The 24,818-nt window shown below is 39.2% G+C and overlaps 1 protein-coding gene across 6 annotated transcripts; it reads right to left on the bottom strand.

Annotated features, from left to right (window-relative positions):
* Positions 1-1,750: 1,750 nt before the first annotated feature.
* Positions 1,751-24,450, bottom strand: uckl1b (uridine-cytidine kinase 1-like 1b). 6 transcript variants are annotated; one of them, XM_088438841.1, is made up of 15 exons: positions 24,321-24,450; positions 15,515-15,708; positions 14,281-14,387; positions 12,584-12,754; positions 12,016-12,087; positions 11,714-11,903; positions 11,497-11,558; positions 7,521-7,540; positions 5,993-6,091; positions 5,803-5,896; positions 4,933-4,995; positions 4,710-4,838; positions 4,519-4,626; positions 3,173-3,329; positions 1,751-2,084 (listed from the first exon to the last, which is right to left on the bottom strand). In XM_088438841.1, the coding sequence occupies exons 1-15, from the start codon at positions 24,383-24,385 to the stop codon at positions 2,005-2,007; spliced, it is 1,611 nt and encodes a 536-aa protein (XP_088294967.1). In that variant the 5' UTR covers positions 24,386-24,450; the 3' UTR covers positions 1,751-2,004. The 6 variants fall into 6 exon arrangements, with proteins under 6 accessions (XP_088294967.1, XP_088294953.1, XP_088294975.1 ...); XM_088438827.1 differs by lacking the exon at positions 24,321-24,450 and adding an exon at positions 20,240-20,588; XM_088438849.1 differs by lacking the exon at positions 24,321-24,450 and adding an exon at positions 20,240-20,585 and having other exon boundaries at positions 4,716-4,838.
* Positions 24,451-24,818: the final 368 nt, after the last annotated feature.

Raw genomic sequence — 24,818 nt, 5'->3', positions numbered from 1 at the left:
AAGCCGATACTGGCTTTATTTCAAGGTATCCATACGCTGACAGTCAAGTTTGACATCTCTGCAATACAGTAAGGCCACTCTCATGGAAAGTTATATGATCATAAACTAAAAAAAATAAGCTTGACTGGAATACATTGTATTTTATTTTTTTTAGGAGGACATAATATATCAAAAACACTCGTGGTATCGGTACTTGGTATTAGTAACAACTCGAGTTGAAAAAAGTGGTACCCAGACACACGTTTATGTCTTAATGCTGTGAACTGGCTTCAGATAAAGACTTTCAAAAGAAAATTTCCACCTAACTAAGGAAATTTTCGCCAATAAGTGAGATTGTCAACTTACCATGGTGTTTTAATAGTTACAACTTCAAATGTGGGAGTAATTCGAGTGGCGTGGAAGTTAGTTGCTTGGTCAAATGACGTACTCAAGTCAGGTGGACTGATCTTCGCTGATTGGCCAGGCCAAAGTAAAGTAGATCTGTGCTTTATCAGTGCTTTGTTAGGCTTGATCTTTTTGGCGCCCCTTCTGGTCGCTGTTGATATTACATTTTGTAGTGAAGGACGCTTTGGCTTGACTTGAGAGGAGTTAGTGCCTTGACACACACGTTTTTCCGTCTCTGTAAAATCTGGCCAACGAGTGTGTGTAAGTTAAATTTTCTTTGTAAGAATCTTGTCATCTATGATGTGCCCAAAATTAGTTTGTTAATCCAATAGCTTGTGTTGCATATGAAAAGATTCAACATTAATACTCATTTGCATCTAATTGTTTTGTATTGAACAGCATTTGGGGACACAATGCTGGGCAACACAAAAGTCATTATTTTATTTAAAATGCAAACAACAAAATATTTCTTTTAAAACACAAAATAATCGTAGATGCTAATGCACCAGTGCGTCATGACAAACGCCGTTATTTTCTGGTGTGACTAGTGAACAACTGATAGGTGTATATTCGGACACAGCCATTGCACAATTGACAAAAAGCCACTCCTTGCTCGCTGTACCGTGACTGTGCTGGGCAACCACAAAAAAAAAAATCCTCTATTTACAAATAAATAAATATTCCATTGAATACACAGATAGCTTTTTTCTATGGGCAAAAAGGCCCCGCCCCTTTTTACACACATTTATACAGAAAAGGTCTTTTTATAAAAAATACCTAAAAAAAATTGCAATGTCAAGGAAAGACACTGGTAAGACACAGTCAAAACAATTGCACTTTTATTTGAACATGTAGAAAAAAAACACACAGCAGAAGTTGTAAACAAAAACAGTGCAAAACTGAACGTGAACAAGATGACATGCCAACTCAACTTTTACAGTGACTTCTGCAGAAAAGCAGCTTTTTTTCACTCAATATATGAAAAAGGCATCATTTCAAAGACCAGTCTTCAACCCAGTACGTCATTTATATTTCCATGCAACACTGAACTTCAAACAATTGATAGTAATATTTCAAGATGAATGTGTGAATTCTTTTTGCTTAGGTACTAACCAGAAACCCAAGGCAAAACCGCAATAAGCTATCTGAGAAGGGTTTGACACATACTTTACACTTTACCAGTTTACAGCCTGCAGTCATATGCAGCCGTCTGCATGTATGTTTTCTGCTGTACTGAATAAAGCATCTTCAAAAAAAAAAAAAAAACACCTACACATTTTCCGATTAAATTGCTGTTGTGAAAGTGCATGTGAAAGTTGAGTTTGTGTGATGAAGGCAAATACCCCCCCCCCCCCCCCCCCTTTAAATTCACATTCAGTGTCGGCCACAGTATGAGGCATTTGAGGCGAGTTTGCAAAAAACGTTCCAAGCGGACCAAGCCAAACTTATTAACATACTGTACATAAATCTCTTAACCTTCATATCACAGGCACCACGAAGAGTAAAATAATTTAAACGCTTGAATGGAGTGATTGTACAAAGTGAGTGTTTTGCTCGGGGCCCCATAGAGGCATCGCAGTCCTTGGTGAGCCGGCAGATTAGAGAGTGACTTTAGTTCAATCAGAAACTGGGCTCATCTATTTCGTCGTCGCTCCAGTCAGGAGGCGCGTCTGTTCCAAAATATCGATCTCCAAAGTTTCCTTAAAAGAAATAATTTTTTTTTTAAAAAAGGCACATGAAAAACTAACGTTGTGCTTCATATAGCAATAAGGACTATCTTTAAAAAAAAAAATCAATTAAAAAAAAAAAGGATGGCACCCACTCAAAAAAAATCACGAGGTGAATTCCAAATATGGGTTCTCTTTACTGTAACAACAACAACAACAACAAAAACATTTTATCTTGAATCTCTTAGGTGGTTCTAACCCGTTGAATAGCCCTTTTGATGAATAAACGGCGCTACAGGAAAAAACTGTTGTGTTAAAAAAAATTTAAAAAAAATTCTGGGTCAAAAAAAAAAAATTGGTCATTTTGTACAAGGCAACCACAAAAATTGCATTGTTTTGAATAAAACAAACCAGAAACTTGGATCGAATTTTTTTTTTTTTTTTACCTGTAATTAGAGTACTTTTGAGCCAACTCTTTTTAACCCTGTGCACACACTTTGCAAACTATACACATTGTGTTTTCTTTCCTAATTTTGTAAATTCGTTTAAAGGCATAATAATGACTTATTTACGAATATATATTTTTTTTCCTTCGACTACTCAACTTGTTCAATGGCATTAGCTCTAGCCATACACTGTAAGTTAAATTTAACAACCACAAAAAAATGAAAAATGGCATGCATGCTTTTGTTGTTAGCTGGTCTCTACCGCCACCTAGAGCTTTGAGGTGAAATACAAGTCAAGAATTTCTGTTTGCTGACATAGTTTGACTGATGTTCAACAGATTGTTGCAAAAGTTGCAGGAAAATCAATGTAATAAATGCTGTTAAAATGCATCTCAGAAATTGTGATTATAATGGTTTTATATAGTCCAAAATTTGGACAATGATTATTTTTGTACACAAGATCTCGCACATCCAGCTGCAATCACATAGAAATGTCATAATCGTTGCATTTTTAAATTTTAAATCTGTTATCTGCTGGATATTTCAGCTCCCTAGAGTTTTTTCCCCATCGATTCTTTTATGATATCATCAAAAATTTAAACAAACAAAAGGAATTGCCATAATTTAACAATTGTAACAGATTTTTGCAGTTGGCTAAAATTGTGAGCTGCTCACCGATGCCAGGTATGATGTGGAAGAGATCGTTGACCTTCTTGTCCACGGCCGTGGTGATGATCTTGACCTGTGGGAAGGCGTAGGCCACTGAGTGTACTCCCATTTCGGCCATTAGCAGAGAAACCAGGAGGATTTTGTCCTCTTGGACATCGTGGTCCTGAAATAGAAACATCTGCTGAGACCAGCGGTTCACACATGGGGCGTTGAGCCGCCCTGGGGTTATGTGAAGGCACTTCAGGTTGTATTTGAGATTTTGACAGTGTTTCTTCTACTATAAGTAAAACCTAATGCTTTTGGATGCTGTGACAGAAACAGTGCATATTTCTTTTCAAATTAAGAGCCAATTAATAGGAACATGAAGCATCTTATGTAAAACTTTGCAGTTAAGTAATTTCCTTGCAGACTGGTCAAAACTAAAATGGATGATTTTACACGCTCTATCTTCAGGAGTTGTAGAATGAAATACATCCAAAAAATACTATTACAGATCTAGTTCCAAGGTTTAAAGGTCAGAATGCCAAGATTGAAAATGTTTTTGGAGACCTCTAGAACCCCGTTCCAAAGCATAACTGTCACCATAATGAGATTAGATAGTGGGTATACAGCATGAAACACAATTCCTAGTCTGTCGATTGTGGTTTGAATCATTAGCGGAGTCGTAATGTGACAAAAACCACGCGAGTAGTGATTTGCTGGCTATCTACAATGTGTTAGCACCTTGGTTGGTGAAAGTTTTGAGGCTTCTGTTGGGACTCTTCTGTGTCAAAATCTCCTCTTCCTCAAATTGAATGACATTGTTACCCATTGAGTGTTCCATTCAGCCATTAGTGCAGATAAAAAATACAAATTACAAATGCGTAATCCGGGTCTGTAACCACAGTCACAAATGCGTAACTAGAGTCCAGAAATATGTAATGAGAGTCACGAATGTGCAATGAGAATCCGCAGATACGTAATGAGAGTCACAAACGTGTATATTGAGTTGTATGCTTGGACACATAGTACACAGATGTGTAATTAGGGTGATCTGTGGGTCTCCTGATTGGCTGTATTCTTACATGTGACCTTTGCTCGAGTCCTGTTGCACAGGAGCCACAAACGCGTATCTGGAGGGTTGTGTGTGGCTCCGTAGTGACTCATTAGAGACCACCAGGGGACACAACCAGTACCACCAAAAATGTTCCAATATGGCAGCGGTCTTGTTGACAAGATAATTGAACGGGTTTGTTTACATGGACACATCTTCTATCGAACCATGAGTGAGTAGCGTTTATTCAACATTCTATAAATTGGAAAGCGCGTGAGGATAAAATGGAAATAAGTTGACTCTGTGAAGCAATACGCACCAAGAGAACTCGAACGGCCATCATGGCCGCAGCGCCAGTGGACACGGTGCAGTCCATCAGAATGACGTGATCTTCGCTTATGTCTTTGGGGAGACGCAGGTAATGAAGCTGCGCAAGACACAAGGTGTGAATTGATGCCACAGAATTTTCACGGTTTTGATAGCGGTCTCCGAAACCCTATTGTTTTAAACCTGGACCTCAGGCTCTCCGGTGTCCTGGTTGGTTTGGATGAGGATTTTGCCGATGCGGACATCTTTGCAAACGGCCCTTAGAGCAGGCTCCATGGTCTCCCCCGCCCGCAAAATGGAAACGCCAGTAATCTGCATAGAAACAAAACAGGAAGTACGGGGTGATTAAGCACATTTACTGCTGTTAAAGGTTTTCAACATAAAACAGACTTTGGAAAAAGGTTACCCTCTTCCCGTGGAACGTCCTGCCTTCGTAGTCCTCTCCCTGGGGTGTCTGCACTATGTGCCGCTGTGAGAAGATCAACACGGAAAATTGATTGCTCACCTATGCTGGCCCTTCGACGCCACCAGCACAAATTGTATCAAAATTGCATCAAAATATTGACTATTTCATCCACAGGTGGGACTGCATGCTACATATAACTAGAAATATTGTTAAGTATTGTTTTAATTCACAATATCTATTATTTAATCCTCTAGTTGGCATACATACATACATACTGAGTATAAATCGGCAATTTTGTTCAGTACTGCTTTAATTCACAACCTATATTATTTTATCCACAGGTAGGACCACACAATGTATAATTATTTTTTAAGTATTGTTCTAATTCACGATATCTATTATTTCATCCTCAAGTAAGCCTACATATTCTACATAAGCAACAATTTTGCTTACCATAGTTTAAATTCACAACACCTACTATTTTATACACGGCTTTGCAATAAGCATAAAATTAATATTTTGTTTATTATTGTGCATATCATTAACATTTGGCTAAGTATTGTTTAAATGCACAACATCAACTATTTCATCTACATACTGTATATAAGAACAACTTCTGCTTAGTATTATTTCAGTTCAATGTATCTACATACCTCAGTGGGAACGTTTTTTGGAGGATCTGCTTCCTTAATTGTACGTACTGTACTTGCATTAATTTTGGCTGTTGAGACATTCGACGTGCTATTATTCTATACTGTGTATCATTTTTTTAAAGTACAATATTATGAAGTGCTATTTCACATTCTTGCTCAGGCTAGTGAACACAAAGTTCGTATCGATTTCGAAACTGTGTATCTCGCGCTCAAGCACCTGTGACGGCAGGAAGGACAGCGCTCGCTCAATCAACAGCCGCATCAACCTCTTGGAGTAAAAAATGAACTCATCCCGGCTGGTTTCCTTGTTCCTAAAAGCGGCGACGCGTAAAGAAAAAAAAAAAAAAAATTGCACACGCTGGCCATTTTATTTGCGGTGGAAAGCTTGTATGTATCTTTGCTTGTACCTGATGATGGTGTGCATGCCTTTGACCTGGGGCGTACTCTCCAGAACACTAAGCGTCTGAGGAAGCGGCTGAGCTTGGTGTGCAGAAGCCAGGGCTGCCCTGTCACCATGGCAACAAATGGTGCCGTGGGTTGAGAGGAGTAAAATAAATAAATAAATAATGGTGGACATCAGCACTATGCAATTTGCAATTGGGAAATGCACAGACAGGCTTGTAAGTAAGGTGAATGCAAAAAAGCACAAAAAAGATTAGAAAGCATACAGATACGGTTAAAGATTGATTTGCAAAAGCGTAAAGAAAAAAAAAAGCATAGCACTTAAGTGTCTTTATTTGGTAGAAAATTACAACAGGATAGAGACCATGATGATAAATTCACTGACTTGGGGTACCACTTATTTTACAGATACCATACGAGCACTCAACTTAAGTAGGCACTGATACCAAGAACTGATACCATAGTATTTTTATTAAATACAATATATATATATATATATATATATATATATATATATATTTTTTTTTTTTTTTTTTGAGATTACATGATTATACTTTCATACATATAATAATGGACATTAAATCTCATTGGGCTTCTGTCAGGCATGTATGGCTTTTTAAAAGGACCGTAAGGGGGCTTACACCAGTATCTGCCACCGTCACCAGTATCAATACCTGGCCAGGTATTGGCCTGATATTGGTACTTATTCATCCCTGACTGAAGCTAATAGTTTAAACATGAACAGATGATCTATATTTTATAGGGTTGATGCTTCCTGTTATGGGCCCATCATTGGCATTTTGGGAAATATCTCTATGCCTGTTTTTTGAACATAAATCTGATGGCCAGAAAAGGGTCAATTTAAAATTATGTTAACGTCGAGGAACTGTTCATTTCAATTTCAGTTGACTTAACAAAGGATGTTGCTGACCCTGGGACCCCACTTTTGTTTGCATTTACAGATATTGCATGTGAATGTTGCAATTTAAAAAATAGAATAAGAGCGACAATATTTACTTGAGTTTTCATTTAACTTTTAATGATGACACTAGGAACTCCTTCCACTTTTTTTTCTGGATTTCTAGACAAAGATGTCTGTTGTATAACTTAAAATTTTTTAAAAATCTGAAAAGTTGAGCTAGAATTTGTATTTTAAAGGTTGATGCCAATATGGTTCCCCTTTCACTGAAAACGATTCTCAGGTCTAAATGACAGATAGCGGGCGCCTTAACAAGCAATAATTGCTATTAGGTGTGAAAATCTGACATTTTTTATGGCATCTTTTGGTCTCAGTGCATTGTAATAATTTTCCAAAACCCCACACAATTAAATGGGTTACAATTTAGCAGCTGTTAGCCAAGGTGGTGTTCCCCTTTGGCGGCAAACGGAACACACACAGCTAAAAGTAGTGATGCAATTGTGGTGACTAACATGATGCTCCAGAAAGCTACAGATCAAACCTTGTCACTCAGCTACTCGTTAGCCAGATGCAAAGGAAAAAAACAAAAAAAAAATCATAGCAAATCTGCTCACATATCCCAGCGAAGTTTCCTCTATTTTCGATGAAACCCAACAATGGAGGGGACAGAAAGATGGAGAACAACAGATAAGGGGAAGAGAAACGAACGGGCACAACGTCAAGGTTGATGGATGAATGGATGAAAAGCCAATCTTCAGGTTTACCATGACATATTTTTTCTGTCTGCGATTTGCACCAGAGATGGGCAATTTTAAAAAAATTGCCGGTCCATCATTAGTCAGCGGTCGGGCCACCCATCCAACATTGCCAAGCCCTTAATTTTTCAAGCCAAAACAAACTGCAGTCATCAGTCTGTCGTTGTAATTTCAACCCGATCATACGGTACGGATCAAGTCTGGATCAGTGGGTCTCAAATGTTGGTACGTGTACCCCTGGGGTTATATGAAGGCACTTCAGGGGTTACACGAGAGATTTTCACAGGTATCAGCAAATCTAATATAATGTTGTTTAATGCTGTGACAGGGACAGAATAGTTTTCTTTTCAAATTAAGAAAAAAACGATTGGAACATGTAACAGTCACTCCTTGGCAAAATTTTTGTAAGCCTTGATTTTGTTAAAAGTATCTCCAGTGTGTGTAAGGAAAAATATGAGGTTTATCATGAAAAACTGCCTCCAAAGGTGTTTTTAGTTTAGCTGGGTGTAGGGAGGGGAAAAAAAGCTTAAAAAAAATTTGGACACAGATTGTGACAAAATCCACACAGCCATTTTTGACGACAGGAGGTGAAGACATTAAGGACGAAGGGTTTCTACAGGTATCAGCAAATCTATTCAATGCTTTTTAATGGTGAGACAGGAACGGGACATTCTGTCTTTTCAAATTAAGAGCAATTTAATTGACGTACCTTATTGCTAAATTGTGTTATAAGGACTCCTTTACAAATTGTTGGGCTAGCGCTGCAGCTGAAGAGGCCCATAAATTGGATTCCTTCTGTCGTTTTGAAAAAGAAGTACATATTGCAAGTTTTTACGTTATTTTTCCTTCCGCTGGAATGTACTCGATGAATACCCGTGTATATAAATACAATAAATGCAATCCCCCAAAATCCCCCATGCAGCGACTTTTTTTTGAAGGTATATCATCATTCGTCAGCAAAAGGGACGTCCATCAGTCCCGACAGAATGGCCAGCTCTAATTTTCACTTGCGTTAATGTGACTTATGCAGCCGTGCATCTCGCGTGCGCGTATGCGTGGGTGCTACACGAGCTAGAGAGGCACTCATGTCATCAAAGCCCGGAGTGGTGAAGTTGATATTTCATTCCACTTCCTTTGTGTGTGTCAGATTCTGTGGCCCGACGCTGAATGGAAAGAAAAAGCAGCATTTTGCAAGCAAGGCCACAGGAAACTTTCAGCGGCCGATGATGTGTGCAACTGCCGCACGAGCTGCCACTCGCTTTCTGTCTTTATTATAGTCACTTTCATTTACTCGTGTGGCCCCTGAGAGGAGGGCTCAAATACTGCGCGCCAGTTTAATTTTTAGACACAGAAGGCAGCAAAGTGTGTGTGAGTTGTATTTTCTAGAAAAGAGGGAAAACCAACATCCTTGCATGAAAAGCTGGCTGCTCCACATTCACCTCACACACTTCAGCAGTTCGTTCATTTATTACTGTAAAGGTCCCATGCCATCAAAATCCTACTTTTTTATTTACATGGATATAACATTTGGACATCATTTACATTTATCTATACGGTTCCTTGAAAATTTGGATGCAATCTTTTTTCTGTCTTTGTATACTGGCCAGGTATTGGATTGATCCTCAAAAACAGGTGACTTGGATCTTGTAATGAAATGAGTGGTTGCGGTATTCAAGTGAATGGGGGGAGATTTATTGTAATATTTATGATCAATTATAAACTGTTTGTGCAGCCTCAAAAGCATATTATACAGGCTAATATACTAGAAGCAGTTATCGCCAATTAGCAAGCAGAAAGTTATTTTCTATACAGTATTCAATTTAAGAAGCGCGATCAAATCAGAACAACACATATTTAGATATCAAATACTAATCAGAAAGCTGATGCTGAGTGTTTTTGGCGAAACCCGAATAAGGGCATCCTGAAAACAAATGATCTTGCATAAAAGACTGTGGAAACAAAAATGATGTCATGGGACCTTGAACAACTCAGTTTTGTCCAACGGTTAATCTGAATAATTGCGGTGTCTGGTGATGCCACGCGGCAGCCAGCAGTTGGGTGAAGGCAGAGGTTGGCGGCTTCCCTCTTTTTCTGCCCGCCTTACAGAAAGAGAATGCAGGAGCAGTCGGGGAAGAGGGCAGATGTTGAGGAGAGGATTGATAATAAAACAGGATTAAAGGCCACTCTACCTGACGCTGAGCTCGCGCTGTGAGCCGTGGAGGGTGGCGGGATGACAGTGTGGTGGAAAAAGAGTGGGAGAGCAATTCATCATGAGTGTGCGAGTGCACATGTGGGTTGAAGGGGACCAAAAAAAAAAAAAAAGAAGCGTAATGTGCCTCTTCTAAATCATTCATGCGAGATCCTACTGCACATCTGTTTTGGAAACTGCCAATGTGTGCCCAGCCACAATATCGTGACCTCATCAAATTAGCATCAACATGCATTTGAATTCGCTAAGTCCTTACAGGTTTATATCTTTTAATTCAATTGTCCACCCAGTGACAACAACTAGAAAGCCACATTGTTAAGATAGGAATAGAATTTTCTTAGCTTTTGAATGAGCAATACAGTATGATGAAAGCATATGACAGAATTGCTAACACAGATGTATGAGGTAATTGCTCCTTATTATGGTTTCACATAACGGACTAATATTTTAATTAAAAAAAAAAAACAACGAAAGCACATTACAAGTAGCACTGGTAAGTCATTCAAAATAATAAAAAAAGACACTGAAACACCCTTACATGCAGTAAATCGTTTAACCGCTAGAGGGAGGAGTAGAGCTATCCTAACACAAACATAGAGAAGTAAAATGAAAGCACTATTAATAGATTAGATGTGTGTTCAGTTGAAATATTACGTCTTCATAATACTGTCAAGGCTCAAAATGTAGACAAATTTATATTTATATATATTATATACATAATATATATTGTACCAAATCATTGATTTAATATAATGAGCAACTTTCTAATTTTTGGGGGGATGAAGCAAGGAATTTGTTAAAAAATAAAAATATGATATAACAGTTGACTTTCTTCTTTACGTTTTCAAAACTTATGACTATTGTGAAAGGAAGCAAATGACTGATCTTGAGATATTTCCTACTGTATTAAAATACATTCAAAATCATGGGCCACTCCTCCTTGCTGACGCATGACTCAGATTATCAAGTATGTTTATGGAAGTTTTCTTTTCCAGAGACCAAACACATATTCCAATTCCAGCCAGATGTCTGTAAAGCAGACTGCAAGCACTGCAGCCCCCCCCCCCCCCCACCCCCTTTAATATTTTGATGACAAATGCAGCAAATAATACGCCAAATAAATGGTCTTTATTTCACTATATATGAAGGCTCAATTAACACTTATTTAGCTGTGCTTCTTCTAGAAGTCTAATAAAAACCTGACTCTCTTGAACAAAAATGTTCTCCAAAAACCATTTGGGACCAGCACAGCATGCGCTTGGTTCTCACTTTGGCAATTCCCTGAATGTACATGAGGCACAAAGTTTAAAATCTACCTTGCATACTGCAACGTGAAACCCCTTATATTGAGTTCTGACTTCAAACCTTGCAGGAACCGATTCAAATTAGGGGTATTTTTTATTCCACCCCCCCCAAAAAAAATCATGGTCCATAAAGACTTTCTTCAATAAGTTTGGTGAAGTAGAACTCAACAGGCCCTCACCAAACGCTAAACCTGAGGCATAAAAACCAACACTAGCAAGGAGGAAAGCGCAAGTCTTATGTCAGGCAATTCTAATTAACTGACATGTTTTCCGCATGTCCAATTCTATCCATGCTTTAGGTCAAATGCGTGAACTTCCTCACCTCTTCCAGCTGACTATGGACGTGTTGCACTATCAAGTCAATGGCCACCATGTTCCCGCCACCTGATGGAATGATTAAAAAAAAAAAAAACAAAAAAAAAGATTATTGTCAATGTCAAAATACCTTATAAGCAACTTCTTGACCAAGTGTCACAAAAACACCACTCTTCCATTCCCATTCACATTAAGTCATGCTGTTGCATGTGTAGTGAACATACCACGAGGCACCACAATATCAGCCAGGCGCATAGTAGGTTCGATGTACTGCTCAAAGGCCGGCTTGACAAATTTGTTGTACTGTTTGATGACACCCTCGATGTCCCGGCCTCGATCGGTTATGTCCCTCCTCAGTCGCCGCACGAGCCGGATGTCGGAGTCTGTGTCAACAAAAATCTTCATGTCCAGCAGCTTTGAAGGGAAATCAAAAATGTTGCAGTTCAAACCACTAGTCACACAAAATACTGAATAATGCAGGGACAAGAGCATCTTTGCTATTAGGGAACAACAAGCTTGGCCCTACCTGCAAAAGCTCTTTGTCCACAAAGGCCATGATCCCTTCAAAGATGATGACGCTGGCTCCATACACGGTTTTCTGTGGTAGATAAATGTAACAATGTTGTGAAAATGTCTAAAAATAGTGTAAAAACAATGATGGTGCCAATTAAAACCTATACAAATTGATTGGAAAAAAAAAAGAATAAGCAAAAACACTAAGGGCACAGAATATTAAAGACCAGCGGTTCTCAATATGAGTACCCCTGGGGGCACTTGAAGGCCCCCCCGTGATTTTAAGAGCAAGTATTGGAGAATGTTATTTTTTAATGCCAAAACAGGAACAGTAGATTTTTCTTTTTAAATAGAGAACAAATGAATTGGAACATGAAAGATTGCTAAATTATGTTACAGTGACTCTTTTGCAAAATGTTGCATGTATTTATTTAGTGGTTAAAAAAGACTCATTCATTTAAAAACACTCACAACAAATATCAAGAATATGCAAATCATAACATTGAATGCTAAGCATGAGACTCACTGCTATATGCGCAATATCTAACAGGCTGTTGATTATTTTTCACAATGATCCTTACCCACTCCTTTTGTCTTCCGTGAGTAGTAAAGTCATAGACAGGGATTTTCACACTCTTGCCCTGTTTGAGTTTTCGCAGCGTGTGCGTAAGCAAATCAAAGTCAAAGGCATCGGGGTGGTCAAAATTGTAGTCGTTACTGGCAGCTCGCGTCTGCTGTTCTTGGGAGAGGACCTGCGGGACACAATCACAACTACCTTTCATAAATAATACAGCCACAGCATTCTTAGCAGATTTACCTATACAAAACACAAAAGGCTTATAAAAAATGGCTAAATATGATTGGTGTTTTTAAATGTGTCTTAACGTTACTAATCAAACAACAAACTATCATGAGACTCTCAAAACATTTGTCCATGAAAATCTGTTTGTGGTACCGCAGGAACTTTCAGGAACTAGCCGCTGTACTCTGGTAGTATGGGTTCCCTTTTCCATTCACATCAAAAAACGTTCCAGGTCTGGAAGGTTCCTCTAAGCGTCTACCAGGAACTATCCAAGCATCTCGTCATGACCAGGGTCTTCGGCTACCTACCCGGATAGCTGATTGGTTGTTTGAACTTATGGGTGTGTTATTTTGGGTACATTAGCTCAGTCGCTAGTACGCAACCCACTTGCTGGACAAGCGGAGATAGTGCAGAACTCCCTTTCCCTTTTTCTTTTCAAATTAATAGGAAATTAATTGGAACATAAAACATCTTATTGCAAAATTGTGTTATTAGGGACTCCTTAATAACACAATTTTATTAAAAAAGTAAAACAGTGGGTTCTTTCAATCAATTTTATACAGATGTGTTTTGTCATCAGTGACTACATTTTGCAAGTTTTAAATGTTAAGACGTTACGGGATCTATTTTCTGGCGTTGCTGAATAGAATATGCTTATATATACGAGAGCTGCGGGCTAGTTGAGAACCAATGATCTCAAATATTGTCCAGCTTAAAGCTCTGATATTTGATTAAATTTGTTTGATAGTAGAGCATGACAAGAAGTCCATCCAGCTCAATAAAAGTGTTTTTTCTTGATCCCAAATATACTGGCGTACCTCCTTTTCAAAAACAGCATTTAAAGAATACTTACACATTCCTGTTTAAGAGCAGAAAAGTGACGAGAACTAAATTTAGGATGCCATCATGTGACTTCTGCGGCAGGTGGTCAGACACAAAAAGGCCAGAGCCGGCAACTAATTTGAATGTTGAGAGGACTACTCAGGAAAACACTGTACATGAGTTTAAAACATTGCACTCTTATTTTATGACCCAACTCTAAAATGTGCATACTTAAACTCTAATCACATTTCTGGACCGTTTTAGATGTCGCCCCCTGGACACAGCAGTGTGAAAATTGGCACTTGCGCCGAGTCAGTGACAGGATTACATAACCAGAGTGGGCGGGGGTGTACAGGGCACCATGGCCTACCTTAGAGACACTTCCACTCTAATATGCAAGCCTTCCCTTCAGGTCTCCTTACTCAACCACAAAAACAAACATGTGTTCCTCCTCCAACCCTATTGTCCAAATTAAATGAGTGCACAAAATTCATTGTTCATTGCAGTCTTGAGGGGAGCAAACTGGTCTGACCAGACAGACATTAATATATGGTGGTGGGAGGGGGGAAAACAGGTTAGTTCATGTTCAAATGCCATCCGAGGGGCCACGCAGAGACAGGCACGTTAAATGTTGTTAAAGGTGTTGTTGCATACCTTGTAAAAGGAGTCCATGGAGAGGAGGACGACCCAGGGAACGTCGAGGGCTTCGATGATTTTTCGAGCAACTGTCGTCTTTCCTGAAGCGCTGCCGCCGCACAAACCTGGAATGCCATGTTGACATCGGAACATTTACTATACTAGACGGCCGATGGTGTTTTGCGCTCTGTATTAGCGTTAAGGTTGTCCTAGCAGCCTTTTACAAGATAAAGCTTTGTGTTTGCTTCCATATACATTGTCTATTTTTTTAAATTTTGTTTTATTGTAAGCTTGAAGTGCAAGTGTCAAAAAACAGCTTGAAGTGAGCCTGATGCCCTTTGTGAGGATTGCTATTTGGCATACTAAATACAGTGGGCCCCCATGTTACGAGATTAATCCGTTCCGCGGATGGGCTTGTAAGGTGAATTCACCGTATGACTGGCAATCCAAACTTATGTTAAATAGCTACACTGTAATACGTTTAGAACCCCAGGTAAAAACATCAAAATTGGTCATAGATATTACAAATTGTTACCAAAACAGTGTAGTAAGTGCTACGTATATATAATATACATGTATACAATCAGAAAACATCACAAATAAAAAATATCGAGAGGATTTATTTACCTTTGAGTGGCGCTTGTCACGGCCATATTCCCTATTAAGGGTAGCCTTCGTATTTCTTGATTATCTCCAGCTTTGTTTCCATATAAATCATCTTACTTCTCTCTTTAACATCACTAGCAATATTGGGAGCCATGGCTCACCCTTTCAAGTTTGAATTAAGCAGTAAAGTGCACTATAAATACGGTTGGTAACGACTTGGGATAGAACAAAGCTTTACCATTCCGCCATTTTGAAACGAGTGATTCCACTCAACAGCAGACCAGCATCACCGTAATGTGACGGCAACAAAAAATAAGTGCAACTACCTAAAAACGCCTGCAGATAGAGACAAAACAACACAAATACAGCCAAGCCCCTAGGGTCATGACAGTTGTTTTGTCGCAAAACCGGGAAAAAGAGGCAACGAAAAAACTCAGTATTCCACATCGCAATATGAAAAAAACGTAAGCCAGGGAGTCCACTGTATTGCCAAGTCATTATTGTTATTCAAAACAAACCGACGTCTAGTGTAATAACGAATCATATACACGGTCTGTCAGAGATATTGCTAAATGATATATACAGAATGCAAACATCGGGCATTGTTGTAAGTACACATGTATATATATAAAAAAATAAAACCTACCAATGACAAAAGCCTCTTTGGACTGAGTGCCATGCTCGTTGTACCAAGGGGGGCGCCCGGCGGTGTAGATGGTGCGCTTGGAGGTGCGGAGGAGAGGGGGCTCAGACTTGCACTGGCTGGTGGTCCTTTTCCGGGGTGAAAGGCCCGTGCTCACCGTGGGGAGGAGGCGGTCCAATGAGCCGTCACTGCCACCGCTGCAAACAAACAACAGAGGTGCTTAACATCTGTCTTACAATCTTCATCAGGGATCAACCAGCACACTATAAACCACTTGGTTTGACCTTGCATAGGATTAAGGGAGAAATTAATCATTTTACAGCTAGCAGTTTTTGTTAAATTGCATGAAGTTAATTGCAATTATCTCTTTTTCTAATTTCTCATTTCTCTTTCCTCCAACAAAGTGTCCGATCCCAGTATTGGCTACCATCGCGAGAACTGATGCCTTGAAATAAGATCGGGTATCGATCGATACCCATACTTGGTAACGGCAATTATCCACCCCAAATTTTAATTCAACATAAACATAATCAGTCTGCTTTCATGGAGGACTACATTAAACAGTTAACATTTACTTTTGAAAAACTGAAATACTGAGCGTTAGGATAATTTTATAACATTTTAAACTAAAAGAAAATACCCAAATAAATAATCAATTATCAACGATAATGACAGATTCATTTGATAAACAATTAGTTATCAATGAATCATTGCAGCTCTACATAGGTTCTATCACAGAAAGATGCTTAAATCCTGACAACAGTAATTCACACTTGGCACTGTCTTCCAAGTCTTCCAAGAACACATGAAACATGTTTTTGTGATTTGGGAGTAGCTCTTACAGAAAATTCACACAAGCATGGGCAACTCTGATCTCCTAGCTCCAACCAAAACCTCCCAAAATGATCAGACCACAATTGATAATACTTACACACTACACAGACTTGCCACAACATTTTGGTGCAGAACATGCTAAACATGTTTTTAACTGACTATCAAAACAGAAGTAGAATATGGTCAGCTTGTCGTAATTGTGCATTGCAGTTTTTCTCCAAAAATAAAGTGAGCGCAAAAGAGACAACCGGGTCGTCATTGAGTGACTGGTCGCCATGTTAACAGTAAAGAAAAAGCAGTATGTGCTGAGTTACTGCTTCTTGGGGGTTAATGTTTAGTTCTTAAGGGCATGAAAGGCTTTGGCCAATCCATCGCAGCTCAAACGGGAGCCAAAGTACACAAAGTGAGCCGAATCCATGACAACAACTCAGCTGTTTGCACTACTGAGTAATGTGCATGTGTCTTGCTGGGTGAGGCTTGTGTGTCATCGCAAAAAGGTGTCACGAGATTGCAGTTGCAGGATGCAATTCATTATTATTGTAAGATGGGAATCGTATCTCTTGCTTTTTTTTCCAATTAATTTGGTTTTGTGGAGGACTAAACAAATCATTTTAATGGTGAGAGGTTGAAGTTCAAGGGATTTTGACAATAATAAGAATAGAACAGAAGTGCAACAGTTTATGAACAACTAGAAAATTATCAAGTTAATCCACAACTATTTGGTCAGCCTGCAATTTACGATCATTTTAAAGACGGATTCATTCAAAGTTATTTAGTCAAATATTCGATGAATCGGGTAAAAGTAATGTATTAATTTCCATCTTTTTATTAAAAGCTGGACATTTCAAACTAATAGAGCAGAACTCATCAATGAATTATGACAGTTAACTAAGCAAACATGTTGATCATGGTTTTCCAAAGTACAAGCATTTTTTAACTCAAGGAAGATAATTAGGAGGATAACCGATATCAGAGAATATTTACCTATTAACAAACTAAAATTATGAGGAGTTGGACAATTTGAAATCAAAATGAGTTATCTAAAGAATTCATTAATGATCAAAAATACTTATTAAATGAATAATTGATTAATTGTTAATTACAGTTGGTTCATCTTAAAAAAAATGTCAAGACTGAAGATGAAGGAATGATGAATGACGGACCAGCAAAAATTGGCAAAATGCCTACCTCTACATTCACCAATTATTAAAATGATGCTTTAAAAAGCCTTAACGTTCAACAATGTCTTTAAACAACGAATGTGTTATAAAATAATTTTCAAAAAAATTCTAAAGCCTAATCCAGGAATATCCAAACTCAGTCCTTGATGGCAATTACGTTGCATGTTTTCCAGGTTTATTTACCCTGACACACCTGATTCAAATGATCAGGCTGATTATTTGATCATTTGAATCAGGTGATCAAATGATCAGGCTGACTATTTGATCATTCGAATCAGGTGTGTCAGGAAAAGAAAGCTGGAAAACATGCAGGATACTGTCCGTTGAGGACCGAGTTTGGACACTCCTGATAAAAAAAGTCTAATAAGAAAAGGCGCGCACTAAAACCTAAATTAAAGCGTCACAGAGTACTGCTGACTGTGACAACTTGCGTACATTGTGCCCCCCTCCTTCCAACTTACTGCAGTATTCGAGACATCCACACTTCACCCAGTGAGGACTGCAAAAATCCAGCTGCCATTGTTTCACAAACGTGTACGCTGTTTTGCTCTTCAGTCAGACCAGCCACCTTATATTGGCAATGCGCCTCCCCAGGTGGTGTGCTGAGCGTTCAGAGGTGAAGAGTGTGAGCGTTTATCTTATCTGCGCCGGGTCAGCGGAGCGCAGGCATGTACAGTACACACAGCAACCACTTGGTGTTGTTATCCATTCCAAGCAAACCAGAGTGCAATAAAAGATTAGTTACTCCGCCAAATATGCTGAATCATGCACTTCGACGTCTGTGGTCGCAGGCTGCACAGTGTTGTTGCTGATCATCAGTCACCGTGCAAAGAAAGACGGCAGGGATACCTTCAAGCACAAACCTGACCCAAGGTCAACAATAAACTGCAAAGAACATTTCTAAATATATCACGAGCCTGCATCGTTAGTACCTCTCCTCGCATTAAAACCTATCACGAGTGACAACACATTTATTGCAGTCTTGCAGTTATCATTGCAGATATTTTGAACCCTGACATGAGAAAAATAGTTTTTCAAAGTCCGAAAGGGTTAAAACTTAAGAATGTTGCTAGGTGGCAAATGGCATTTTGGGTGGAACAACTCTGATATGGGTTGGAATGGGTTTTAGTATAATTAAATTGAATAGGCCACTAAAGCTAACATTATTTTTGAGAACTTACAGTATATTTAACTGAAATATTTATCACATCATAATTAGTTTTAAACATGTTTTGCATGGATACTATTTTTGTTTTGTGTTTTTTATGTTATTTTAATATTTCACATACCTCAAGGAGTGACTTTACATACCGTTAATTGTGAATTATGATTGGTAAATGACCAGACATGAGTTCTTTGCGATAGGATTCGCCATTTGCTTGTTTTTTTTCCTTTGGCTTTTGAGCGCAATCTTGAGATACGAGCGCTGTATGTTGCAGTGAACTCAACTCACTTCACAATGGGCAGCAGTTTGGAATTCAAAGAAAAAAAAAAAGCTTCAAGCTGTAAACTGCCATCCCCGGTTGAAATGCACTGCCAAGCGTAACAGAAAACTAACAATTACGTGTGTATTAAAACGAACAGATAAAATCTGCTGATTTTCACGTTCATTTAACAGCATGCTAATAGTTAGTATCAATAGTCATGATGGGGTGTGGAAGGAATGGTAAACAGATAATATAATATCCACAGGCATAGATTCTTCATATTTGACAAAAAAAAATCATTATTCTTCTCCTTTGCTTGCATACCTGTATTTTACTGGCCTAAGCAGGCACATGGGAAGGAGCAGCACAATGAATTAGATTGGAACATTGACTCATAATTTATCGTCTCAAATTTTATTTATTAAAACTAAAGGTGCAACCATTACCAAAAACAGATATTAAGCAATGTGTATAAGAAGTTTTGCTTTAAGTTCCAAACAAATGTTTGTCTGCACCGGGATAAAAGCACTACATGGTATGGAGGAAACCAGTAGTTGAATATTAGTTTACTTTTGTTATGTCAATTTAAAATAAAGTCCTTTTTAAAAAACAAAAACAAAACTGGTTTCCACTAAGGGATTCATTATTTGAATATTTTTTTTAAATTGTTAGTTGAAGCCTGAGTAAATACTTGATGTTTGTATGAAGTAAAATCATTAGATTGCTCTTACTTTTAGGAATAACACAAACTTTTTGGGCGGCAGGGTGTAATGGAACAGATTAATGTCATTTCTATTCATTTCAATGGTTAAAGATGATCCGTGGTTGTAGAAGAAATGAAACTTGGATCTTAAGAAACCCCCGTAGTCATAAACACACAATCTTTCAAACAAGTTTCCCTTTCTGGTCTATTATGAACCGTAAAAAGAATTCAGAACTGCAAAAGTCCACTGACATAACGGTAATAGTGAAGACGACAACAACGGGTCACAGGCGCCAGAAGCAAACAAGACAACTAACACCCAAAGGACGTGCGGTGGTATACTCTCTGTAGAGCTAATAGGATGGGTTTCCGTTGCACAAACGGGATACACAATCCTGTAGGAATCACTAATAACTATAAGAATAAATAGGACTAATCCCATCCACCCATTTTCACTCATGCTGGAGTCAATCCCAGCTGTCTTTAAGAAGATGACACCCTGGACAGGTCGCACGTCAATCCAAGGGCGGACAATCATGCAAACAACAGAATATCACAAAAAGATCCAATAAAGTGCACTTACCGGCCGTCAGATGTCAGTGTCCAGCAGCCAGATATTCTGGCTCCTGAGTAAATGGGTAGCGCGCTCATATGTAGAGACCAGGGGAGACTTCCACCACTTTAATTGGATTCAACTCGCTTGCATGCACACATACAAACTCCGCTGCAGTTGTGGTGCAACACATCAAAAGTGAGCCACAGGGTGCGAAACTAGGGAGCTGGGGATCAGCTTGGAGGAGAAACGAAACTTGACAACATGCTTTCCATTTCCTTCCATTGGGCCGGGCGATGCGCGCGCGGAGGAGGGAGGCACTGAGGCGCGCTCCCGGTCCAACCGCGCCTCCGCCGGCCCCTCGCGATCCTCCTACCCGCAGACAGCCAATGCAAGGGAACGACCCGCCCTCGCCGTTAACTTCATTAGGCGGTATTAATAGCGGCGGCTTTGCCAAAAGACCGTCCCGGCAGTCGGCGCGCTGACGTCAAGGCGCGCGCGTCATCTGCGCCTGACAGTGCGCGCGCACGGTGCAGCTGGGGCTGAAATGAGTAGCGGGAGGGTCGCAACCGGGGGCTGGATGAGAAGGGCCGAAAGCTAAAACAAGAAGGAACAAAAAAGTTATTCTTCCAGGCTTGTGTCTGAATAAGCCAAGGAAGTGGGGTGCTTTTCCCCTCCAGGGACTCTTGTGTCTCAGAGTGCTTTACACCAGTCACACGCTCTCTTTCACACACACACACCGAGCATGATGAAACGCAGCACTATCTTTCCACCAGTCACTCTCACGCAGGCACACACACACACACACACACACACACACGCACACGCACGCATGCACACTTCATAAACAGCATGATGAAATCCAACACTCTCGACACCACTTCTCCTCTAGCCAAAACAAACAAATCCATATGTTCGCCTTAAGGACAGACCGATTATTGGCTACGCCAATGATAAACGTCGATATCCGGCATTTTGACAAATATCGGCATCTGCCTTTCAAAAAGTAACCAATGGGACTTCATCGTTGTTTCTTTTTTAATAAGTGCAAAAGACATACAAGACAATGTGCTCGCTACCTGTCAAGCCACTGTATCATAGTAAGAGCCAAACGTTGTTAGGAAGCTAGCCAGTGCTTCAAAATAAACTGTACTTATGGTACAAGAAATGAATGACAAAGACGATTTGGGGGGCGGGGGGCAGCAACTAATGGGATAAGATATGTCCCAAATAATAATCAGTATCAATACCACTTTCCAGACCTGTACCAAGATTCCAGATTCAACAGTTTTATTGTCATATGCATAGTAACACTACAACACAATGACATTCTTATTCTGTTCACTTCCCCAAGCAGACTTACATTCCACGCAATAGACATAATAGTAAAGTAGGCAATAAAGTAAGCAAGACAAGTAATCAACCTGTAAGTAGTCACAAATCCAAACACCAAGTACAAATAGCACTAAATAATCTTAATACAGAAAATGTACTCCAAAAAACAATACAATACTTTAAAAAAACACCACTTTTATTGAATTAAGAGCATTTTTATTCCTCCAATTTGACCTGTCGTAAGGGCGGCCGCTTTGATTGAATGTAAAGGGTTAGTGTTGCTCAGAATCGCTGCAGTCCAACACATCACAACAACGGACTGCATTCACATTAAATAAGGGCTCGGCAGGGCTGCCAAGTAGAAATGCCAAAGACGGAGAGTTAGTGAGGAACATTTTATGGTCTCCTGCATTAGCCTGATACACTCTTCGAGAGAGTTGCAACAGAGCAAAATAAGTATTTAATATATGCATCGGTGCAGCAATTTAATGACTAACTGACAAGTAATTAAATCATTGTTTGTTAAAAAAAAACAAAAAACTGAGGACCTAAAATTGACCAATATGTCAGACTTTTTCAGTCTCTTGCAAGAGAATTTTCTCAGATTTCTTTAGCACTCATTGAAAGCTAATCATCTTTATGTTGACTCAATATAAAACGTTTGCAAAAATCTGCTTTTACTTAGCAAAACAATGATGAAGATTTTTGCCAATATGTTACGGACCAAACCAGCAACCAAATCATAGGAAGTGTCCAGATCAAAAGTGGACTACCACCCTGCCCTACACCATTTGGTGCAATTAGTATACTGTGATCCCTCACTTTTGGCGGTTAACTGGGACCCGGACTCCCTCACGCGAAGTGAAAACCGTGATATAGCCTACCCCGAATTAAACGTCTTCCGACTATACATATTTCAGACAAATATGACCGCAGTACATGAATTAAATCTTAAATAATTAAACCTTATACAGTAACTGCTGTCATCCCTCCCCATCCATTTTGCTGTAGTCTCATCTGTGGCCATATTAGCAGCGGCATTGTGATCACGATTTAAAACTTGATTAATTGTGTAGCCCTAGTAAAAACCAATACTCCCATTGGTTAGAAATGACTGATGGCACGCAGAACACAAACCTGGAAATGGAGGGAAAAAAACATTGAAACATCAAAACATCTTCTCTTAATGTTTTGACAAAGTATAAATAAAAATAATGTACATAGTATAGATCTCACGTGACATATTGCAAGATTAGAAAGCCATGAGATTTCTTGTCCCAGCACAGCATGAGATATTTTTTGTTTTGACTTTTTTTTTAAATAGGGGACATAGGGGAATGTGCCGCCTGTTAATGCTCTGCATGACAGTCAGGACCTTTGCCAAAGGTCCTAAGAATTTCAAAATAAACCTTATGACAAATAATATAATGACACGCGTGCCTTGGGATGCTTTTGCTTTGAAATTGTTCATGAAAGCATGTCACGACAGCTTTAGCTTGTCTCACAATGTTGGGAGTCCCGACTTCTGATATAAACATCACAATGTTATTCTGAAATCGTGTTCAATCGCCAATTCAGTGCACTAAGAAAGGACTTAATTACACTGATGATGTACTAGTACGGCACCTGTTATCAGCATTTATGTCCAAATTTATCATAAATTAGCCACTAGCTACCAGAGCTCAAGGTTTCCATATCATCTGGCACTCGGATTACTTTTCAAAAGCAGTTGAATCGACATAAACAACAGCACACTTTGATGCTTGATGATCTGAATGGCACAGTTGCTGTTCCTACTGATCACTTTGATCGAAATCAAATCCAAACAAGTCAAATTTTATTTGTTTAGCCCTGAATCACTAAAGTCTCAAAGGACTTCACAGGTGAAAAGAGGTCGTGTCAAGACTTCTTTTGCAAAAAAAGAAGTTGTACAGACAATTTGCTTCATATGGTGTTCGTGTTTGCACAGTAGATTGTCAATTTTCTTGCAGTTCACAAAAAGAAAAACCATGAAAACTGGAACAAATATATTAGGCATTATTTTATATTACAAATGTTGCAAAAATCTCAGACTCAGCATCTCGTGAGCATTTCCAATCTCGTGAAATTTGAGTCTCGTATCATCCCCACTATATTATGCTGTTCAATTAAAGGCACAATTGCACTGTTTTTAGCAACCGCTTTCATGGTCCAAAATTATCCCAAAAGAACAAAGCAAGTAAGGCTTCTTTCTTATGTCCCTTGTGAAAAGCGATCAAACGAGTAGCAAAGCCTCAGCGATCACGTCAATGCAGTAACACCATCTTGTGGCCTCGTCGAGCACCATAACAGGTCCAACATGACAGTTCCGCAGGCACATGTTCACTCGTCGAAAACATTTTGGAAATTTAAGATTAGAGGGAATTCCATTTTACCTAGTTACCGCTTGCATGTATTTATCTAACTACACTTAACAAATACAACAGGGAATTCAGAGATGTTCACGCCACAAATACCGTTAATAAGTACGTCATGTTTGTTTTTCATGCGAACATGCAAGTTGAGGGGACATTAATACTTTGTGAACGCAATAAGGATACAAAGCCATAAATGAAGACTTCTATTTTCATGACGTATTCACTGCTTCTGAGATAAACGTGTGGTTACTGTGCCAGGCCATATTTCCCTGATGACAACTGTACACGAATACTGTCAGCATGCGTTTAGAAATCCACCGGCTCTTGTCATTAATTCTTTCTAAGTTGAATGAGCGTCAAGAATCGTTAAGTGTGTTTACCTGTTTGAAGTTTTGTCGCCCTGCTCCATCTTGGCGAGCCTTTCTTCCCTGCTAACGCCAGACATTGCTAATCTATCGACAATCAGATGTTGGGCGTACGTTGTGTCCTAGGGCTTTGTGGGACATGTAGTCTTCTTAGCCACTAGAATGCAATGTAAGGAGCCCCTAGTGAACGCTAAACTTCAAGTCCCAGAATGCAACACTTAAGCACTTCCGCTCGCACAGCGGCAGCATGGACATGGATGGACTGTTGAATAGCCGCCGTACTTTACTGTATATCGCTGCTGTCAGTGCGTTGGAAACCGAATTTACCAAATCACCACTGACCCAGTAAAAATGGGGGTTTGACATCTATAACAGTGAATGAGTTATTATGAAATATTTTGAAGGTAAAAAAAATCCTATGTGTGATCCTTCTTTGCAATTAACTGTAGTGCATCATGTGTATCTTAGAATATGGTTAGGAGCTGGTTAATTATATTACTTCATTAATGAAAA

The sequence above is a fragment of the Hippichthys cyanospilos genome, chromosome 2 (genome assembly GCF_059441005.1).
Source record: "Hippichthys cyanospilos isolate Australia breed blue-spotted pipefish chromosome 2, RoL_Hcya_1.0, whole genome shotgun sequence".
In the NCBI taxonomy this organism is placed as follows: Eukaryota; Metazoa; Chordata; class Actinopteri; order Syngnathiformes; family Syngnathidae; genus Hippichthys; species Hippichthys cyanospilos.
Note: the sequence above shows the minus strand (reverse complement) of the source record. Positions and strands in the feature narration are given on the sequence as shown.

What these genes read in the sequence shown, in the direction of transcription:
- uckl1b (XM_088438827.1), bottom strand. Translation starts at nt 20,307, where the DNA reads ATGAGCGCGCTACCCATTTACTCAGGAGCCAGAATATCTGGCTGCTGG. An exon ending in CAAAGAGGCTTTTGTCATTG is followed by an intron (nt 14,388 to 15,514) that starts GTAGGTTTTATT and finishes ATGGCATTCCAG; the next exon opens with GTTTGTGCGGCGGCAGCGCT. An exon ending in TGTCCTTCCTGCCGTCACAG is followed by an intron (nt 4,996 to 5,802) that starts GTGCTTGAGCGC and finishes ATCTTCTCACAG; the next exon opens with CGGCACATAGTGCAGACACC.